The sequence below is a fragment of the Dromiciops gliroides genome, chromosome 2 (genome assembly GCF_019393635.1).
Source record: "Dromiciops gliroides isolate mDroGli1 chromosome 2, mDroGli1.pri, whole genome shotgun sequence".
In the NCBI taxonomy this organism is placed as follows: domain Eukaryota; kingdom Metazoa; phylum Chordata; class Mammalia; order Microbiotheria; family Microbiotheriidae; genus Dromiciops; species Dromiciops gliroides.
Window position 1 is genome coordinate 583,854,423 of NC_057862.1, and position 23,153 is coordinate 583,877,575.

The 23,153-nt window shown below is 36.3% G+C and overlaps 1 protein-coding gene across 1 annotated transcript in view; it reads left to right on the forward strand.

Moving 5' to 3' along the window:
- LOC122740785 (WD repeat containing planar cell polarity effector) overlaps positions 1–23,153 on the forward strand; it is a 415,321-nt gene that overhangs the window by 162,983 nt on the left and 229,185 nt on the right. Inside the window, 4 exon segments of the mRNA XM_043983483.1 lie at positions 13,260–13,374; positions 19,215–19,348; positions 22,928–23,104; positions 23,107–23,124. Of these exon segments, the coding sequence (XP_043839418.1) occupies positions 13,260–13,374; positions 19,215–19,348; positions 22,928–23,104; positions 23,107–23,124 (444 nt within the window).

Consider the following 23,153-nt stretch of genomic DNA (forward strand, 5'->3'; position numbering starts at 1 on the left):
ATTAACAGGTATAGAAAAGGCTTTCAGCAAAGTGTAGTAAGCATGCTTGGTATACTTGGAGTGACTTTTCTGATTTATTGGCACTGCCTGGGAGCCATTGGTTTTAACCTGGGAATATCAGTATTCCATTGAAGTCGCCTGTTTTCCTTAAAACACACAGGATCACAAGTTTCAAAGCAAGAATAGTTTCATTTTCAAATTACTGGAAACAGAACTTGCCCTTGAGCCCATATAAATTAAAGCTATCCAATAGTCACCAACCTTTCCCTCAGATCACCATCTCTAAGATTAAGTTAATAATACCTGTATTCTTGTGTTATTACAGGGCTTTTGTGAGGCTCAAATGAGATAATTTATTTAAAGTGCCTTGAAAACCTTTATGCAACATTTATATGTCAACTATCATTATCATCATTACCACCACAAACACCATCATTATTCCTCAACTCTTCATCTGATCATTCACTAGATATTTTTTATGTTAACTTCGGTGTTGAATTAAAGAAAGATTTGTAGAACAAAAGAGAAGGAATAGAAATAAAGGGAAAAGAAAAGGAATTGTGAGATCCAGAAAATTTGGGAATTATAAAGTCCAGAAATTGAAATTTATGGAAAGCTTGAAAAGAGCTCACTTTGAAGGAATGGAAGGTTTGGAGGAAGATGAGAACATGAGAAACAGCTAACAAAGAAATGAATTGTTAACAGCAAAGGAAAAGAATAAAGTGAGCTCTTCAAGGTGCTAATGAAGTGAGGAGAGTCACAATTTTAAGAGAGTTCTAAATATATGATTCTGTGATACTACCTTCAGGGTTAGAGCCCCTCCACAAGCAGTTAAAGACAACAATTCTCCAGCAGTTGGCAAAATTACAGTCATAGATTTTAGGAGACCAAATTCCAGAAGATTCAGAAAGAGGTTAATTAATCTTAACTTCTACAAGAGAAGTCAGCTCATTAGGAATAAGAAAAATTCAAGAGTGAAATTCTGAAGACACAAAGATAAACAAATCTGATGGGAAGGAAATGGGAGTTGTTGAAAAAGAGCTATGAGGAAGTGTAGGGAATTGGTTAATGAACCTTTAGGCTTTGAGAAGATATATAGAAAATGGAAGTAAGGTTAAGTAATGTACAAAGGATGCCACAGTATGGTGGGGTCCTATAGGAATAGTTCTGGGGCACTAAATTCAGGATGAGCTGAAGCTAGCAAGGGAAGCTAAGGATGATTTGTTAACTAGCCTGGAGAAACATGAAGAGTCAAATAAAGGACAGGCTAGTTGTTTGGTATTGAGGGTAGTGCCATCTTCCCAGTCAACTAGGAGTAAATTCTGAGATTTCATGAGATTGGAGAACTGGGAGTTTAGAGTGTTAATAATCAATGCTAGAGGAATAATGGATGCCAGAATCTCCTAGTATAAAGGCCAGGAGTTGAAAGGAGAGGAAGATAGCTAGCCAAGTACTGAACTCCTTGAAAAAGGAGGAATAATGACCCAGGGGCAAATAAGCAATAGTGACCATAATCCTGATTACAAATTAAAGTGTTGCCAGGAACACAAGGAGATTAAATTATTAGCCTAGCATTTAAACCAAAGTCCTCCTACCTCTGATGTTGGCTCTCTATCCTTTGTATTATAACTACTTATCTTAATTAAATGATTTATACTTAGCTTTTCTTGCCTTTAGTGTTAATCACCTTTTAATGTGTACAGTCAGGCAATAAATATTAAGCACCTACTATGTGCCAAATACTCTGCTAAGCATCTGGAATACAAAGAAAAGTAAAAAAAAAAACAAAAACAATCCCTATTCTCAAGAAGCACGTGGTCTAACGGGGGACACAACATGAAAATAAATATATACTTGATAGCTCTTTGAGGGCAGTGATTGTCACATCATATCTTAGACTTATCTACATTTCCCAGGGTAGCTATCATAGTGCCTTGCAAATTATAGATGCTAAATAAATATTTTTCATTCATTGGTTTATTGATTTACAAAGTATTTCTTCACATGTGTTCTTTAAATAATGAGCTCCCTTAGGAACACATTTATTGACCCAATGCCTCTTTAAAATAAACCATGAAATAAGAGTCCCAGGTTGTCATGAATAGGATGTTTATTGTAGGATTATAGATTTAGAGCTAGAAGGGACCTTAGAAAGGCCAGTGAATTCAATCCCCTTGAGAGGTTATGAGACTTTCCCAGGGTTACCCAGTAAGTATCTGAGTTAGGATTTGAACTGAGAACCTTCTACCTCCAAGCCCAGCACTTTATCTAGTAGGATTTTTAAAAATTATCATATACCTAACCAATCTTTTGTTATTTTATTTTCTTGTACTTACAAGATTGACATTAAAACGTTTCTGCCAAGTAAGGCAAAGCAACTAATCCCAAACCAAAATCCTGGAGCTGAACATGACTTTTGAATTCAAAATATCATTGAGAGCTTTTCTATGTGGGCTAACATCTTGTAGATTACAAACATAAATTTATTTTAAGACATTTAGAAATATCTATAACTCTGTTATGTCAGATCTAAGGTAACCAGCCTGGTTTTGTGCCAAAGTCGCCATTATTTTCATAAATCATTTTCTTCTTGAAATTCTGCACAGTCATCAAGTCATAATGTAATGTTACTACCAGTCTAAAGGTAATATAACAGAGCAGATGGCCAGATTTACTGAGTAACTTTCAATACTCAATACTTAATGAGCAAGTTTCTCCAGAAAATGAATAATGCTTTTGCAGTAAATAAGATGGTTGAGGAAGTTTCATGAATGCTTTTAGTTCACTATTATGACATAATTTAGTAAATATCTTGTTAGAATTATGGTCAGAAAGAAACTGAGGAAAATAGGAATTGGAAGACTTTCCCTTCAAAAAGAAAGCAAAAGTTCCCAAAGCAGATTGAAAAGGAAACCACTGATTAAGAAAAGGCTATCCCAAGATTTAAAAATGTAAACAAACCATTCAGGGAATCACTGGAAGAAAGAAGATACAGAGGGAGAGTAGGGGACTTGAAAGGAGGGAGTAGTCTCCCACTAGATAAAAGATTAGGTAATGGAAGGCTAAAGCCAAAGAAAGATTTTGACAGTTAGCCAAGACGGTTCAGGATCCCTGAGCCATGAAGAAGACTTGCCAAAACCACAGGGAATTCAAGAGAGATTTAGGCTGTTAGATTTACTCATGCCTAGGGAAACTAGAGTTAAATGGGGGTAGCAATTGAGAAGAGTAGAAAGGTGCCTAATTGGATCTGTGTCAGTATTACTTGAAATTTTTATGTAGATTGTGTACTGTCTATTCAAATATAGCAATTATGATTAACAAGCTCTATATTAAACTGTTTTAATGAAGAGTGATAGGCAGCCTGGTGTTGCACTGGGTAAAAAAAAAAAAATGAGACTTGCTGTCCAGAAGACTGGGGTTCAGACCCTGCTTCAGACACTTACTAGCTGAACAAATCTCTCAGCCTCAGTTTCTTCATCTGTAACATAGAGATAATAATAGCACATCCCTCACAGAGTTGTTATGAGGATCAAATGAGTTACCATATGTAAAGTGCCTTGCAAATCTTAAAGCACTATGTAAAAGTTAATATTCTTACATAATGCTGTCAATGATCCCAATCCACCTGCTACTGTAAAAGCCATTTCTTTTGTATCACTACTCCCCTGGTGATATTATATGAATGTAAATTATGAAGCACCATTATCTCCGAAGTATAAAAATGACAAATAATATGAAACGGTCTTAGAACATGCCAGATGGAAACAGATCACTTTGAAAACATGGCCCAGATGATGTAACCTTCCTGAGTCTCTATAATATAAGACAGTTGGATGGAAGGTCCTCTTAAGTTACCCTCTAATTCTAAATCCATGATCCAGTGATTTGATTAAAAATATGTATAACTGTGGGGCAGCTAGGTGGCGCAGTGGATAAAGCACTGGCCCTGGATTCAGGAGTACCTGAGTTCAAATCCGGCCTCAGACACTTGACACTTGCTAGCTGTGTGACCCTGGGCAAGTCACTTAACCCCCATTGCCCCGCAAAAAAAAAAAAAAAAGTATAACTGGAGGGAGCAGCTAGGTGGCACAGTGGATAAAGCACTGGCCCTGGAGTCAGGAGGACCTGAGTTCAAATCTGGTCTCAAATACTTGACAGTTACTAGCTGTGTGACCCTGGGCAAGTCACTTAACCCTCATTGCCCTCCCCCACCCCCCAAAAAAAGAATGTAAGAAAATAAATAAGACTGGAAAAGAAGAAGGACCAGTCATGAATCCAGAAAAAGAGAAAACAGGTTGAACGAGCCAAGTGCTACATTGGTACCCTAAAGATACTAAAAGAACAAGATTCAGCCAGCCTGTCAGTCAGTAAACATTTGTTAAGTTCCTACAATGCACCAGGTGCTATGCTAAGCCCTGGGCATACAAAAAGAGGTAGAAGACAATGCCTGTCCTCAAGGAGCTTGCATTCTAATGGGGAAACAACAAGCAAACAAATATATACGAACTATATAGTGAATAAATAGGGTTTAAGTAAGAGAGAGAGGGAACTAGAATGAAAAGGAAACTGGAAAAGGCTTCCTGTAGATGATGGAATTTTATTTGTGACTTAAAAGAAGCCATGGAAGACAACAGGCAAAGATGGGGTAAGAATGCATTCCAGACAGGAGGGACAGCCAGAGAAAATGACTGCAGCCGAGAGATGGAGTCTCTTGTTCATAGAACTGAGGAAGGACTTCGGCGTGTTGGATAGATTTTCTATGGGCATTTATATGAAAACACGGACAAGAAGCACAGAGAATAAGGCATAGAGAAGTGAACTTCATTGGTGAAGGCAATACCCATTTGGATCAAATTATGGATACATCAGAGTTGGGAGGGGACTGGGTTTTTAGTTAGATCATTTGGGTTCAAATCCTGCCTCTGACACTTTACTGTGTGACCCTCAGCAAGTCCCTGAATCTTAATTTCTTCATCTGTATTATAATAATGACAATAATAATAATAGTATTATTACCTGTAAATACTTGTAAATTACTGTAGTAATACCTGTAGTATTTACCCTATAGGGTTATTATAAGAATCACATGGAAAAAATTATGTATAAAATCATTTACAAACCAAGCACTATATAAAAATGTCAATAGTGTTGATTCTGTAGCTATACTCTTCTGAATTCTATGGAACTCTTCATGCTACTTTCTATGGGAAATCTTTCCTAATTCCCCTAGTTGTTAGTACTCTCTCCTTCCTCAAAATAACTTGTATTAATTAGTCTGTTTACTTGTTTAAATCCCATAGTAAAATAAAAGTGAGCTTACTGACATCAGAGACTGTTTTTGGCTTAATAATAACTAGCATTTATGTAATGCTCTAAAGTTTTCAAAATGCCTAACACATATTATCTCATTTCATCCTCTCAACAACCTAGGGGAGTAGGTAGTTTCAATATCCTCATTTTATAGGTGAGGAAACAGGCTGAGAGGTTAAAGGATTTGCCCAGGTTCACATAGCTAGTAAGGGTCTGAATCAGGATTTGAACTCGGATCTTCCTGAATTCAAGTCCAGCACTGCACCACCTCATTTTCCCTTCTGTCTTAGTGGACCATTTCTGCCTTAGTAACCACATACCAACACAGTGCCTTGTACAGAATAGGGACTTAGGGTCATCATGTCATAGACTGAGAGCTGGAATGGACCTTGCAGTTCATCCAGGCCCTGCAGTTTGCAAATGAGGAAACTGAAATCCAGAGAATTTTAAGTAAGCTTGCCCTAAGTTACAGAAGGTGAGCAGAAAAAAAGTAAAGTACAGTAAATTCTAGATTAAAATTTAAAATATAGGAGTTTATGATTAAATGAAGAGAGGTGATCAATACATGCAATAGTAGTAACAGTAAATAATTAAGTTTCAAATTATATAAAAAAGTGAGGTAGGACATCATAGCAGTAGGTGACCAATGAGGACTAGAGTAAGTGCAGGAGGATTTCAAAGAGGTAGGTTTTGAATTGATCCTGCTTTGGAGAGGTGGAATTCTGACAGTTGAAGAAGTCAGACCTAGTCTTGAGTGATTTGTCTACCTCAAGTTTGTCAGTTAATCATAGAATATGTTGTTAATTTACTCCTATTAGATATGGTGTCATAGAGCCAGAAGTTTTTAAAATGGGAACATGGCCTAATCCTAAAAAGGTTGGGATTAACCAATGGGAGAGTGAGAAATCAGGCCCAATCCGACCCTTCTTAATAGACAGTCATTCTTCAAGCAATAATCATACATTTTTTCCCTGATACTCCCCAACTCTGATCACTTTTTTGCCTTAGCATGTTCCCAGCTTCTTCTGAACCCAGGTAAATCCAGGAAGATAATTATAATTTAACCTCGATCAAAAAATCCACATACATTTGCCATTGGGAAAGTTCCACCCTTCTCCATTAGACAAGTCCCTGCCTTCCAGATCCCTTTGTGACTGAAAGTGGTACTTCTGATGTCCAAAGCAAGGGTATGGGTGTATTTAGGGGTGGATGGTCTGTGTTCCAGGGCATAATCAGTAAATTCCCCCCACCTTTTTCCCCAGATTTGCCACTTATCTTTGTGGCCTTGGACAAGTCCTTAGACTTTTTACTTCTCTAAAATTAATTTTCATCATCTGTAAAAAGAAGATGTGGCAGAGAGTGGCAGAAAACTGGACAGAGGGTGCTAAGACTCAGTTTTTAGACAGGCCATAAACTTTAACTTAGCTGTTGGCATCGTAAATGTGAGATCCTTGTCTAAAGACCAATGAATGCTCATCATACGACTGGACCAACTGAATCATGTCAATCTTAATATTCTCACTATCAACAAAACCAGAAAAAAAAAGGAGGAAATTGTAGTGAAGTGCAAAGATAGATCACAAGTTCTTCCTAGAGAGGCAAATAAAGGAGTGGGAAGTCATCCTTTATTGTAGATAAAAAGGCAGTAAAAAACATCATTTCATGGGATTTAGGCCTCTCATATTATAAGGCAGATGATAAATATTTGCCAAAAGACCACCATGAAAACAATTGCAAACAGGTACCACCATCTGCTGCAGAACATGAAGAGGTTGAGAAATTCTACTAGAGCTCCATAAGATCAATTAAAATGACATTACTTTGATATTGGGTGATTTCAAATATGAGGTGATTGCAAAATTGAACTAGGTGAAGAAATTGAAAAATATGGATTGAGAATAAGGAATTAAGATTCTCTGCAGGATCTTAAAGTCTATAATTCACAAATGTTTATGTTTTGAAAAAGAATTGGAAGGTACTAGACATGATGAACATGAATAATATCACAATGTAATCCATTATAAGAAATTAATTATTTGGATCAGGTGGTTAGTATGGTCAGAACCCTAACTTTCTAGAGGAAAGATCAAAATTAGTATAAATTTAATGGCTATTAAAACTACTACCTGACTTATCTAAATGAGTTAAGGGCAGAAAAATAGGATATGAACAGAAGAAATATCATATACTGAGAATCATATTTTTTTTTGTTTTCTGTTTAGAATTTTATTTTCAAAAAAAAAATATGTAAAAACAAATTTTGACATCAATTTTTTTAAACTTGTGTGTTCAACTTCTCTTTCTCCCTCCCTTCCCATCCCCACCCCCCAAGAATTCAAGCAGTTCAATGTAAGTTATACATGAGTAGTCATGGAAAACATCCCCACATTAGCTAGGTTGTGAGAGAAAACACTTAAAAAACAAATTTCAGATTAAGGAGTTGTCAAAGAAAAAAAAATGTGTTTCAATCTGTTTTCAGATACCATCAGTTCTTTCTCTATAAATGGATTGAATTTTCATAAGTACTTCAGGGTTATATTGGATCATTGCATTGCTGAAAATAACCACATGCTTTCCAGCAGATCATCTTACACTATTGTTGTTATTTTATATACATTACATTTCACTCTGCGTCAGGTTCATGTAGGTCTTTCCAGGTTTTTCTGATAGCATCCTGTTCATCCTAACTTTTATATAGCACCTTAAACTTGACAAAGAATTTTCTTCACAATAGCACAGCAGAGTAGGTACTATACATTTTGCCATTATTGTCAATCATCATAACTATTCCCTCTATCCTATTCCCTTCCATGATATTTACTCTATTTCTATCTTCTTTTACCCTATTGATCCTCAAAAGTGTTTTACTTCTGACTTCCCCCTCCCAGCTCTGCCCTCCCTTCTTTCACACTTCCCTCCTTATCCTCCTCCCTTCCTACTTTCCTGTAGGGTTAAATAGATTACTCCTCCCAATTGGGTGTGTATGTTATTCCCTCCTTGAGCCCACTCTGATAAGGTTAAGGTCTTTGAGCTAATACTGTGTTCTAAATTTTTCTTCCTCCCTCCTTCCTCAACCTCCCTATGAAATCAAGCAATTCAGTATAAGTCATACATGTGCAGTTATGAAGACCATCTTCACCTCCTTGAAAGTGTTTGCTTTTTACTGCTTCCTTCCCCTCTTCTCCCCCCCGCCCCCATCTCCTTCCCCTTCCATTTTCCCTCAGGGGCAAAAATATATTACTATACCCACTTGAGTATGTATGTTATTCCTTCTTTGAGCCAATTCTTCCCCATCCCCCAGTCCATTCCTCCTACTTCTCAACCACTATTTTAAAGATGTCATCGTGGGTTAGCTAGCTGGCACAGTGGCCAAAGCACCAGACCTGACCCAGGAGGCCCTGAGCCCAAATCAGCCCCAGACATAAGACACCCCACCCTGTTTGCCCCACAAAGAACAAGGATAAACAAAAATTAATGCTTTGCAGATATATCATCCCTTCATATTCAGTTCAGACCTGTGTCCTCTGTGTATTCCTTACTGAGAAAGTTCTTATGAGTTCAAAGTATTATCTTCCCATGTAGGAATGTAAACAGTTTAATCTTTTAATATCCCTCAAGATTTTTTTTTCCTATTTACCTTTTTTTGTTTCTCCAGGGTCTTGTATTTGAAACTCAAATTTTCTATTCAGTTCAGGTCTTTTCATCACAATTCCTGAAAGTCCTCTTTTTCATTAAAGTCCCATTTTTTCCTCTGAAAGATTTTATACTGTTTTACTGGGTATGTGATTCTTGGCTGTAGTCCCCAGTTCCTTTGGCCCTCTGGAATATCATATTCCATGCCCTCTGGTCCTTAATGTAGATGCTGCTAGATCTTGTTTATCCTTATTGGAGCTCCACAGTATTTGAATTCCTTTGTTCTAGCTGCTTGCAATATTTTCCCCTTGACCTGGGAGCTCTGGAATTTGGCTATAATATTCCTGGGAGTTTTCCTTTAGGGATCTCTTTCAGGAGGTGGTCAGTGGATTCTTTCCATTTCTATTTTCCTTCTTCTTCTAGAATATCAAGGCAATTTTACCTGACAGTCACTTGGAAGATGTTGTCTAAACTCTTATTTTGGTCATGGTTTTCAGGTAGTCCAGTGATTTTCAAATTATCTCTCCTGGATTCCAACGTCAGTTTTTTCTCCAAGGAGATATTTCAAATTGTCCTTTATTTTTTTTATTTATTTTGGATTTGTTTTACTGTGTCTTGGTTTCTCATAAAGTCCACTAGCTTCCATTTGTTCAATCCTAATTCTTAGGCAATACTTTCTTCAGAGAGCTTTTTTTATCTCCTTTTCCATTTTGGCTTTTTCAAGCTGTTGAATTTTTTCTTATGACTCTCCTCCGTTGTTTCTCATTTCTCTGTCTGTTCTTTTCTCCACCTCTCTCAATCTTCCTTCTATCTCTCTACTTTCTCTTCAGCGTGTCCTTTTGGAGCTTTTCCATGGCCTGAGACCAATTCATATTTTTCTTGGAAGCTTTGGATGTAGGGGCCTGAGGTTGCTATCCTCTTCTGCACCTCGATCTTCCTTGTCACTGAAGAAACTTTCGATAATTCTCAACTTTCTTTGTTTGTTCATCTTGCTGTCTTTTATTTGACTTTTAACTCCCTCTTACAGTGGGACCCTACTTCCAAGCTACACTGTCCCAAGCTTCAGAGAGTCCCAGGTGTTTTGGTTTGAGGGTGGTCTTGTTTTTCTCTCACCTGGCCTGTTCTCTGGTCTGAAGATAACCTCAAGCCAACTTGCTAATTCACCCGGCCAGCAGAACTATGTGTGCTGTGTATCTTATCTTCCACGAGCCTCTGCCCCACCTGGGCCTCCCGCTGCTGGGATTTCCTCCCGGGTCTTTGCATAAGCTTAGTTCCAGAAGATGCTGGTGTTGCAGCTGATTCGAGGGTTGGGGTAAGTTCCTCTTGCACAGCATGTCTGGGGTCTGTGTTGGCATGATTGTGGGGTTGGACTCTGCTCACAGCCTAGTAAGACCCCCTTTCATCTGGAAAATAATCTCAGCTGTCTTTTTGTGGGTTTTGCAGCTCCAGAGCTTGTTTTATTGCTGTTTTGGGGGTAATTTTGTGAGAACCATAATTTTTTATAGAAGTTGAACCTCTTTTTCAAAAATCACCAGAAGTGACTCAGTAGTCACATCAGTCAGTTTTTTTCAATAGTTTAGAATGTGTTTATGCCTGCCTGATGACTTAAACTCTTTGAGGGAACACTAGGCTCTCTTAACATCTCTTTACATGTCTTGGATTCTAGTTTCTTCTAAATTACCTTTGTCCTTCAAGTATGAAGATTATGTTCCTTAATATAAAAGACAGAGATGAAATAGAAATGGCCTCTTGGTTATCAATTATTATCATCTCATCCACTCCCAAATATATTCCTTTTTTATATTCCTTATGCCTCCAACTAGATTAAAAATCTTTAGCTGTTGTGGCAAGTTTTATCTTCATGGACAGTTTTTATCTCCTGATATATTCCTACAGACATACCACACTTTCATATTCATCCTCACTTTTCTACCTCTTCTTTAATGTCTTTCCCATGCCTTCTTAAAAGTCTGGGTTAATTCCGTATGTATCCATATTGTTCTCCTTAAATAAACACCCTCTTTTCTTCCTCACTGCAATGATTAGTCTTTATATGGCCAGATTTTGATCTTGAGAACATCCCATCCCTCTTGAGTAGACTTCTTAGGTCATCAGATCCTATCCTTCCTTTCTCTGGATTCTTGGAAATCCATTCTTCCAATATGCAAGGTGCCCTTTAGACAACACTTGGCATTATCCTGCTTACATATTACAGATGTTGTGGTCATTTTCTCCTAAAGTTCCTTTCATTTATCCCTGTTGGTGAGGACTGTTTACAAAATAAAGAGGAAAAAATATATATATATACAATTCAGAATCACAATTTACTAACATATGATTGATTTCTAAAGCCAAGTATGATTTTTTCATTTCTCCAAAGCTAACAGTTCATCTCTCTCCTCCCCCCCCCCCACCATGACATTGACATGAAATAGAACAATGCTTTAAAGTCCTTTCTTCTTATTAGTCAGACTACACTTTCAGGGGCCAAACTAGGAACAAGGAGTTTGTTATAGACAAAATTATAAAAAGAAACTTATCTGAGGGGACCTTCCAATTTGCTGTCTGATTCTTGAACCTGGGATAGATAAGGCCTTTCCACACCTTACTCGTGCCCCTCTTTCAAAGTCTGCCACACATGTTCCAATATGTCCTGACAAGGAATTCTCCTCTCTAGCTGGGACTTGATGGATAGGCGGGTGGGGGAATCCCCAGCTTTGTTCAAGATCTGAGTTGTGTTGTGGGTTTGGCCAGCATTTTTATGATTAGTTTACTAACTATTGGCTTTTTTTTCCTTCCTGTACCGTGTGTTAGATGACTCATCAGCACTGATACTGTTACCTTGGAAGTGCAATGTTTTCTCCCACTGCTGAAATTTCATGTAAAATAGACAAGTAGAGGTCATACACAGGTTGTTTTTTCAGGAAGGTTAAATAAAATAGTTAACTACCTGAAGGAGATTCTTTTTTTGTAGCTGGATTTCCCAATCTGGAAATTAGCTATTAAATAATAGATTCCCCCCTCCAATAATCCATTGTTTTCATATTATACTGATCAATTCACTCCACAGAATTTATCACACTGAACTTATTTAGAGTTTTGAGTTCCAAATTCCATCCCTCTCTCATTCCCTCTCTCCCTACCCTCCCCCCTCCCTAAGGTGGTGAGCAATCAGATATAGGTTTTATATGTGCACTCATTATTTATTTATTTAAAGTTTTTGAGTTCCAAATATCACACTGAACTTAACCACACTTTTACTTAGCTGGTGAGGCCTATTAAAAAGAGGAGTGTTGGGGCAGCTAGGTGGCGCAGTGGATAGAGCACTGGCCCTGGAGTCAGGAGTACCTGAGTTCAAATCTGGCCTCAGACACTTGACACTTACTAGCTGTGTGACCCTGGGCAAGTCACTTAACCCCAATTGCCTCACTTTAAAAAAAAAAAAAGAGGAGTGTTCAGGATATCTGGGGATGTATGAGTTATACTACTGAAGAAGATAAAAAGCATTATAAATTCAATGATGTTAACTTGTCTCCCTCTTATTGGGCAGAACCACCTATGAATCTTTTGCAGATATTTGGTATTTATAAAGTTTCAGCATTTAAAATTTTATATAGTGTGCACATATCATCATGTATCTCTAACAGTTAAAGTTAAAGACCTATTGACTTAAATGAAGTAGCAGTTTTATTGTATGGAGAATTATAAGGGACACAAAGAAAGTAGTTCTCTTTACTGTATGAATTATTATTTTTTTCTTTTTCCACAAGTAATATGTTAGGGCTTGAACAAGAAAATAAATGAATTTCTGTTTTACTGTTGGATCCTTAATCCAAAATGAGATAGCCAAAGGGGAAATAAATAGAATGTTCTGACCTCTCTAACACTTACTGCATAATTGTTACAGATCTTTTGTATAATAGTGAATATTCCAACCAAAGTCATGTATGTTTTATGCTTTGATATCACGTAGTCAAATACTAGATTGAATTACATTTTGTTTTAGAACAATTTAATGTGTTTTCTGTAATGCTAATAAAATAAATTATTTCTGTCAAAATAAGTATTTAGTTTATTAGACATCTAATACAATTGGAATAATTTCAACTATTCACGTAATTTTGGTCAGTGCATGGATTTTTCTGCATTATTCTATATCATCTAAAAAGAATAAGACCAAAGACCATATCAGTAAATTTTTGTGGAGCTATGTTTTTTGTTGTTGTGATTACATGATTTGAAAAATGCTATTTTTAAGACTCTGGTTCCATGACTAACTGATTTTTTTGTTTGTTTTCTTTTTTCTTTGAATTTAGCTCCTTTTTGGTTCAGGTGTGCTGGTGTCCCTAAGCCTTTCTGGGCCACAGCTGGATAAAGTGGTGATTGACAGAACCCTGGTGGGGAAGCTCATCTCCGACACCATCAGTGATGGTAATTACACCCTTGTGCAAATCAATTGCCTACATTAACAATAGAGCAGGAGAAATTCTCTGTCAACAGGTAGACTAATTATTGCCACTGGAGATTTGCAAAACACAACAAGTAATTGCTTGTAATGCCATAGTTACCACCCTTGGGACCAAGAACAAGTTTTAGACTAGGATTTAATATCAAAGTTGATTTTTGTGTTGTCACACATTAAGTACATTTTGAAGTATTTTCTATTTTCTTTCAAATATACAAATGTTTTGAAATAAATATGTATCTACCTTTGGGATTTTGTCTGTAATAGAAAATGCATGGAAATATGGAAATTGGGAATTGGCATGAATTTCTTCAATTTTTTATGATACTATTTGAAAATATTTATTAATACATAATAAATTATGTTAATATCAATTGATATTATTTATCAACATCATGAATATCTATGATCTCCCCTTTTTTTCCTAGACCTCTGATTTTATTTGGTGTGTAGGGAACTCCCAATGAGGAAAGCCTTCTACCAATGAACATTGGCACTTGCTCTGTGAAGAGAGGGCTTCCTGGGGTGATGAAAGGTTATGTGATTTGCTTAGGATCCCATGACAGTATATGTTAGGGGCAGACCTTGAACCCAAGTCTTCCTGAGCTCTTTGTCTACTCTGATGTACTCTAGTAATATCAAAGTGAAGTAGATACATTTTTCTGCAGGTGCATATTGACTTAGAAAATCATGCATTAACATTATCTATGTTGTATTTTACTTTAATTGATTATGTTAGACTTTTCCCAGATTCGGGCCCACATGAGGCCAAGGCTGAGAATTTGACACCTCTGATGTACACCATGTTGCCTCTCTCATGAGCTCTTCCAATGACTGGAAATTTTAAACAGCACAAACACCACTAGAAAATTTAATTTTCCTATTATGTTGGCTTTTAAAAGGAACATTGTTATACTTTCAATATTCTGTTACAAAGTAAAACTGGGAATTTGTTTCTGTATTATTAGTATTTTGGTTTTGGAAGTCTTAAAAAATATATGCTGCAAGGGCAGAATCAAGGTACAGAGTAATCTCAGTCTATAGTTATATGTTCAACCCAATTTCTGCTATACTCTTAATGCATGATATTTAAACATGACAGGGCATGGGAAAGCTGCACATATGCAAATTTATATAATTAAGGAAGGAACAAGGACAGGACTTACACATTTCATATCAGGCCCTCACTGTTACATATTTATGTGATTAGACTTATTGGCATGCACAAAAGTAACTCTCATAAGACTGTGAGTTGCAGGAAAACTGTTGATCTGTGCTTGTAAAAGCAGTTCTGTACCCTGATGAAATCACAAGTTCAGGACCACACCCCTCCCCCCTCCAGCCTCTGCCAACCCCAGTCCCTCCACAAAAAAGCCAGATCCATATAATGAGGAACTCTGCTATTATGAAGACTACTATATTTAAGTTAAAAAAATGCATATGTGACTATTAAAATTATATTAATCAGAAACAAGTTATGGAAAGTCTGATCTTCAAGTTTAAAAAGATTTTTATGAGAATTTTAGATATAACTTTAGAACTTATGACTTTAAAATGGCATTTTCTTGGCCCTGAAGACATTTCTTTTTTGCTTCATGTGCCAGTGGCAAAGTGTCAGGACCAAGAAGAGAACAAAGAGATAATGCCAAAGAAATGTGAAATTCTCAGTATGAAAAGGGAGGAGATAATCTAATATCTGATATTTGCTCATCTTCACTTTGTCCCTACTGCCTCTAGGATAAATTCATTTTTTTAGTATCTAAAATCCTTCACAATTTGGGTCCAACCAGTCTTACTAGGTTTATTTTACATTCCTTCACCTCATGTCCTTTGCATTGGAGGCAAACTACTCTCTTTGCCATTCCCCATACATGCTGTGTCATATCTTGCCTTTGCCCAAAGCTGGCATCTGTGCCTGGAATACTCTCCCTCTTTACCTTCCCATTGTGGATGCCCTAAGGTTCCCACAACCACTCAGCAATCATAGCCTACAAAAAGGTTTTCCTAATCCCCTTAAGATGTTAGTAGGGGCAGCTGGGTGGTGCAGTGGGCCCTGGAGTCCAAGAGGACCTGAGTTCAAACTGGCCCTCAGACACTTGACACTAGCTCTGTGACCCTAGGCAAGTCACTTGGCCCCAGTTGCCTCAAAACGTCTGGGGCCATCTCCAGTGACCTGATGTATATCTTGCCACTGGACCCAGATGGCTCCAGAGGAGAGAGTAAGGCTGGTGACTGTACAGTCCTTCCTCACTTAAATCTGATTCACCGAAAGTCATGATGTTTGTCATAGTCCTCTAGGAGAACAAAAGACAAACAACAGCAATGAGATGTTAGTGTTCCCCAGTAGAATGTAAACCCTTGTTTTTTCATTTTTGCCCTCAGCTTCTAGCACGTAGGCATTTGATAAATGCTTTCTCAACTAAATTGCATATGGCCCAGGAAGAAAGGATATAGTGGTATTTATTCAGGAGAGTTTACCCCTCCAGCCATAATTTCACATGACTCTCCTCTCATCTTTGAGGTCTCTTTTCTTCATCATCCATTTTGTTTGACTTTTGAAAAATATTCAAATAGAGGTGCACAATTGGCAAAGATGTCAGGAAAGGAATTCTTATGAGAGGTGTGAGATCTTAATGTATCCTTCAGTGCCAAGATTCAGTAGCTATGTGACACAGTGAATACGTCATACTCTGGGAAGAGTGATCTCTTTTTTTTTTCATTATTTTTCTGATTCTCATTGGTCATTCTAGGGTAGGAAACCCAATAGTTCAGTCAGTCAATAAGCATTTATTGGCGCTATCATGTGTCAAGGCATCAAGTTAAGTTCTGGGGATACCAAGAAGGCCACAGCCTCTGCAGTCCCAAGGAGAACACCGCTTAATGGGAGAGACAACATGCAAACAACTATGTACAATGATTTAGAAAGGATAACTTGTACATAATTGGGATTGGAAAAGCTGAAAACAAAGATGATCCTTCCCAATGAGCTGCTGACCTGATATATTTTTTTTTCACCACAGCTGTGATTTCATTGGTATAGGGAATTCCAAGTTAGCAAACTTCCCTTTGCCAATGTAGTTTGGCACTTGCTTTGAGAATTGCTTGGGACACAGAGAGGTAAAGTTATTTGCTCAGGAGAACATAGCAGATCTATATCTGTCAGGACTTCAAACCAAGTCTTAACCCTGAGCCTGGCTCCTTACCTGCTATGCCACACTTTCTTGTTAACTTTAATTTTTAAAAAATATTATTATCAATAATTGCTTTCATAGTTAAAGATATATATGTCCTATAGAATCACAGGGAAATCTTTAAAGAATTAACAAGAAAAACTCGCATTTATATACTTTCATATTTCCAAATAGCTTTCCTTGTAGCAATCTGTTGACTAGTAGTAGCACAGATAATCATTTCAATTTTATGAAAATAATGAAAGTAATAATAATAAGAGTCCCTCAGACAGCAAAGAGATCAAATAGGTCAATACTTAAAGAAATTAATTCAGACTATTCATTGGAAGGACACATTGGAACTGAAGCTTAAATGGGATTCCTTGGAAAAGACTGTGATATTGAGAAGGATTGAAGGCAAAAAGAGAAGGGGACAACAAAGGATGAGATGGAAAGATAGTGTCATGAAAACAATGAACATGAGCTTGGACAGACTTTTGGAGATGATGAAAGATAGAAGGGCCTGATGTTCTGTGGTTCATGGGGGTTTTGAAGAGTCACATACGAATGAACAAATCAACAACAACCACACCTGACATTTTTATAGAGTGTTCCAAAAGTCTTAGTGCAGTTTTGGGGGTTTTGTTTTGAAGAGGTTAGAGCCCTAGGTTCTCCAAGTGCTTAATCCATCATCACACTCAATCCTCACAGCAGCTACCAGAGCTAAGTACGATTTCCATTTTACAGATACAGAACCCAGGACTCAAAAATGTGAAGGGACTATGCCATAGTCACAAAGCTAGTCAGGGGCAGGGGCAGGGGCAGAATTCAGACTCAATCTCCCAAGTCCAAGCCCTGGTCTTTTTCTCATACACCACATTGCCTTTTACAAATAAATAAAATGAGGCTCAGAGGTTAAGCAAGCTACCCAGGGCATAGAGTTAATACATAATGGATCTGGGCACACAGCTATTTGGCTATTCGTCCAACTTCACTACACTCCTCCCTACCATACCACACTACTACACCTACAAGACATTATTAATAGACTGCCAGTTTAGTTTTTACATTCAAAATGGTTTTCCCCCCAAAGAGGGCTCTATAGTTCTTGACATTTCAAGTATCTTTTACTCTTAACTGAATTATGAATGAATAAAATAAGAGTGGGTGAATGAGCCAATAAAAGTGTCAACACAACTCCCAATGAAATATCTCTACTTTTGGCTGTCTGTAAGATGTCATTGTTTTAAAAGTTTATGATTAATCACTTTTGAGAGATTCTAAACTGGATTTTCTATTCACAAGAAAATGTCTATAAATATAAGATTAGATTCAAATATATTACTTAATTTTATTTAAGCCACATAAAGCATTATGTTGAAATCCTTATATTTAGCTTACAGCCATGAGAAATGTTTGTCATTTACTAAAATGTCAAAGATGTGTTATTTTATAGTAAAAAGTACTACGTTAATGCTAAAATTCTAAAATTGTCCTTATCTTGAATTAAACAATCATAACTGAGTCAAATGGAAATTATTCTGATAAAAGTAAGAAAATATCAATAGTTAACCAACAACCCTACTGATTTTGTTCAATTTGTACCACCTACCCACCTCACACAAAAACCATGAGAATAAATGAGATGCAATTTTGTTTCTGAAAGGCACTGGATAATTCTAAGGTTGCTATTGATATCAAATAATGGCAACATCTGGTTGAGATAGCTGATTATTTGCTCGCAATTTCCTTTTCCTTACAAGAATTTAGTGCAAAGAAAAGCTTCCATATTGTAGTGTCAATTCCATATGTGTATAATCCTTGACCTCTCTGTTGACACTGCAAACAAAAGTACCATTTGTGGCAGTGGTGATGATTTTGTCATACTGAAGCCTCTTCACTAAGAATGAAGCAGAGACTACCAACTCCATTTGTATCTTGAAGTCATCTTTTTTCATTTAAGTTTATTTCATTTATACCCAGAATAATGTTCTCTCTTGGGAACCAGATAACAATATGATTCCTTGGCAATTCTCCAGACTCTATCCTATAATTGTGTACATCCACTGTTGTTCACTGGCTTTTACCAAGAGGCACAGGAATAAAATAAATTGCATAAAACTTTAAATGACCTCTTACTCCCAACAATAAAATAGAAATATTCCTCTATTATGTGTTATTATCATTGTTTTATATAATACATATTTTAATAACATTTATTTCCCTGTGTTGTTGAATACAATTAGCTGGTTCTTTTTGTTAATACTATATCATTATATCTGATTAATTTTTGTGTGCATCTCACTCCTATTATAATTTATGACATCCAACTTGTCTGACCCAGAGGTAAGTTTCTTTTTAGTTCATTTTAAATCCGTAAAATTAATTTGGCTGAGAGCATTGGTCTCAAATCACCTATGAATCCAAGATGGGGATACTGTTTTCAAAGGCAGATTTATTTTTCCAGACATTTTCATTTAGCCAAGTGAAGAGTCACAGTAAAATCTTTGAAGTTATTATAAAAACTTGGTTCTGAAAAATTTCATCTTTTTTGCAATTTCAGTTAAAACCATAATTATGTTGCTGATAAATTGGTGACCCATGAAATTATATTATCACATTTATTTGTCTTCCAGCTATTCTCACAGACAGTTTCATCATCTTATCATTTTTGGAACAAAATAAATTGGGCTATATCCAATTTACTAAGAAGTTGGATTCCCCTGATGTAAACAAAAGATTTGAAAAACTCTCCACCTCAGAGTATAAGGTAAAGATGTCAGTTAATGATGTTATCACGAGCCAATATAACTTGTTAGAGCAGCCAATAGGTTGATTCTATTATTTCCTATTTATTATCTATATTATATTAGAATACATATTATATATTAGAATATATCTACCTATATATATGCACATACATACACACATGCGTATACATACATACATACATATGTATATATGGAGAAAGAGAGAGCACTAACTTACCAAAGGAGATAGTAATTTGGGGCCTAAATTGCTCCAATGGAAACAGTACTATTACCAAACTTTTTTTAATTTTAACAATAGCAGTCTAATAACATTTACAGAAATTAACAGAACTTTTGGAAGCCAAGAACTGATAATTGAGAAAATTATACCTAAATTCTTCAGATATTTTGACTTTTTTGCTAGCTACAGTAGACATTCTTTTATAAAGCCTTCCTTCTACACAGCCCAGGAAGGTTGCTGTGGTCTCTATTTCATAGAATAAAAAAAGAAAGGAGGGGAAAAACACTTTCAAAGGATAATAGAAAAGTGTAGTAAAGGAAGGATGTGGAGACTCCCTTAATATTCCTGGAGAAAATGTGAAAAGAAAATTCCTTCATATGCTAGAAGTATCTTTCCTTCACTAACTCTGGATAATTTGTTTTCTTGTATCAGGGACTTTGCTACTATAAGGCAAGATTTTTATTTTAAATGATGTGTTTAATTTAAGTTTTTGCTACATTATATTTTAACTTTCTTGGAAGGAATACTCTCTGCTAGGATGAGTATCTAATACATTTTCCAGGCTGTTTCAGTCCAAGGCCTCCTTTCAACACTGACTTGTGTTTGCGAGATTGAGCCAACCTCTGTAACGTTGGATTTGAGACAGTTCACTGTTCACCAGGAACTGAGCTGATACCTACTTTCCTTAAAAAAGATGCACACTTATGCCATATTTATAAGACCTTTTAGCAAATACTAAGATTTTTAGAAACCACCACCTTTATAGCCAGAAACTTAAACTGCATGATTTCAGAAGAGCCTAACACTGTCTTTTAGACTCATTTCATAATTTTTCTGACTAGTGACATAACTAAATGGTTTTTAAGTACTGGGATTTTTGAATAGAAGGAAACATGTTCCTTATGAGCTTTTAGATGTGGCAGTAAATAAGAATTAACACCCAGTATGCAGATTGATTGTTACTGAATTTTGCTATTTATCAACACTGGAGCTTCTAAAAGATTTCTTTGTATAATATCAGCTTTTGTTCACAGAAAAACAGTGGTAATCATTAGAGAGAGATTATATTTTGTTTAGGAAAAATTGAAAAGGTATTAGCATTTTCAATGGGATGCACCTTTATATCAGAATGGCTTGCTATGGCCCAACATTTAAAGCTATGTAATTACTCATATGAGTCCCCTTATGAGCTAAATCTTACATTAAAAGTACTTTTAATGTTATCAAATAAATTAATGCATGACTAGTTTACATAACTCAAGTATAGACAGATGTCTTGTAATAATCTTCTTTAGTGATGGATGGCTGTTTCTCAATGGGAGCAGAGATAAATTGTCAAGAATATCATACTCTCTTATGGACTTCAATGCTTTGATGATCCAGTCACATCAGGTGGAAAACTCTTTCCATCACTACAGATCACAACCCATCCATGCTATTTCATTCTATGCAATTTACATCCATATCTTTCTTTAAAACCTTCCATGGAGGATTTGTCCAATGCGCTGTAGGTCTTCTTCTGGAATTCTTGCCATTCTTCTGTGACCTGGCCAGCCAACCTTCTTTTCAATGTACATATTCTTATGAACTAGTTCTGAAAAACAGATTAGGATTGGGTTCTTACTGCTAAAGGGAGCTAATAGTTATACAGTTTACTTACCTTTTTGCATTTCTGCCTTTGAATTTAGGGAATACAAGTTTATTCAAGGCATTTCTAGTAATTCACATCTTCCCTCTAAAGATAATAATAATTTCATTTTCTAATGGCCACTGTGGTTTTTTCTTTTACATCAGCAGTAGACTAATACAAAATAATAATATTAGGAAATTAGATGCAAATTTCAATTTTTACCTTAAAAGCACAAAACACAAATAAGCTCCTGTATTTGTGCATTTAAGGGTTTGTATAAGGGGAAACTAAAGTGTGATTATTCCATTATTTTACAAATTTGCCGTACATGAATTCTTTTAATGCAAATAATTTGGCAAAGAAAATTGTAGAGGGTAAAATATTGAAACTATTGACCTGTAACAAGTTTTTCTTTCTATGGCTTTTTAAATCCATTTCAATTTACTGAACAGTGAGGAGACAGTACAAGGAGTTAAAATGTTTACCATGAGAGAACAACATTGTAATTACTTTGATTTCAGTTCCTTTTGATGTGTATTCAGAGGATGAAGAGGTCATAATTTATGGGCCATGCAAATAGAAAAGGGTTCTTTTTGACCATATTTTTTAAAAAAGCAAAGGATTATTAAAGCATTAACCTTGATTTTAATGGCCTTGGTTGAGTGGTGAGATCACAATTTGGATGAGCCTGATTATTTACTAAATACAATACATAAATGCAACGGGTTCTTAACACCCATTGCACTCTGGCATTATCGCATTACTGCCATCCTTTGTTGCCTTGCAGACAGGAATATGAAAGCAATCTGTCATGTAGTGAGACTGGCTCCAGAAGCATTTCTCTGATAAGAGGACCCCCTGCCCTTTGCTAGTGTCTGGTCCAGTAGGCTTAGCCATGCGCTTAATCCCCAGAAAGTGGTTCGATTATTGCTGACCAGCAATGGGCAAGATAGTTGTTTTCTCCCTAGCTATCAACCTTCCATTAATTCCTTAAGCAGAAATGCAGTGCAATCTATATTTCCTTGGCATGTGTCACCCAGATGTGGTGCACTGCTCATGCTTTCAAATAACTGTGTTCCAAAATAACATCGTTTGAATAATAAATTCTGCAAATCCTTCCTGAGAAATAGAAACAGAGGCTTTATGAGCTGCATAAACTTTATGTTCATAATTGTTGTTGGTTTCCGTCATCCAGCATCTATGTGTGTGCACGTCTATGGAATATATTTGTAAATTCCTCGAGCTGATATTTGCCAAATATCCTTTCTTCCTTTATTGTCATAAATCTTTTTCTTTTTTTTTTTTTTTACTACTAACTGTTGTGTCTGAAACAGTCGTCAGAGGCTTCTGGTCGGCAGCACTGAACTTGTCATTTCATATTGCTGGTCTTAAATCCTGTGTGTAGGGTCGATGCTGTCAAGCAACCATGACTGTACATTTTGGTATTGATTAGAGTCACTGCAGAAAATCCTTCTGAACCCACATTGTTCCTTTTTATTCCTTCGACAAAAAAATGGGCAAAATTTTTGAGCATTTATCTTTTTAGATATGTCAAAAGAATTTGAAAAATTCTTACACACAAGAGCATATTTAACATGTATTTTTAGGTGCACTTATGTTGAACCTACAGTTTTAGAAGAATGTTTAATATTTGCTATATCTTATGGGGTTTTCACTTTTTAAAAATTAATGTTTCTTGTACCCTTTCCTCCCGTTTTTGAACCTTAGATATCCTACCTGGAAATACCATGGACCAGTCACCAGGAGAATAGTACCGCCATCTAGCTCATCAATTGTATTCAAGATATGGCCATTTGTTGGTGGGAAATAGCTAGTGATGATGTTTGGCCTTGGTCTCCTATTTCTAGTGAAAAGGACAGAGTCCAATCTATTGTTACTCGCTTGGTAACCATGGAAGACTGGAGGTAAGATTCATAGCTTTATTATGTTCAGT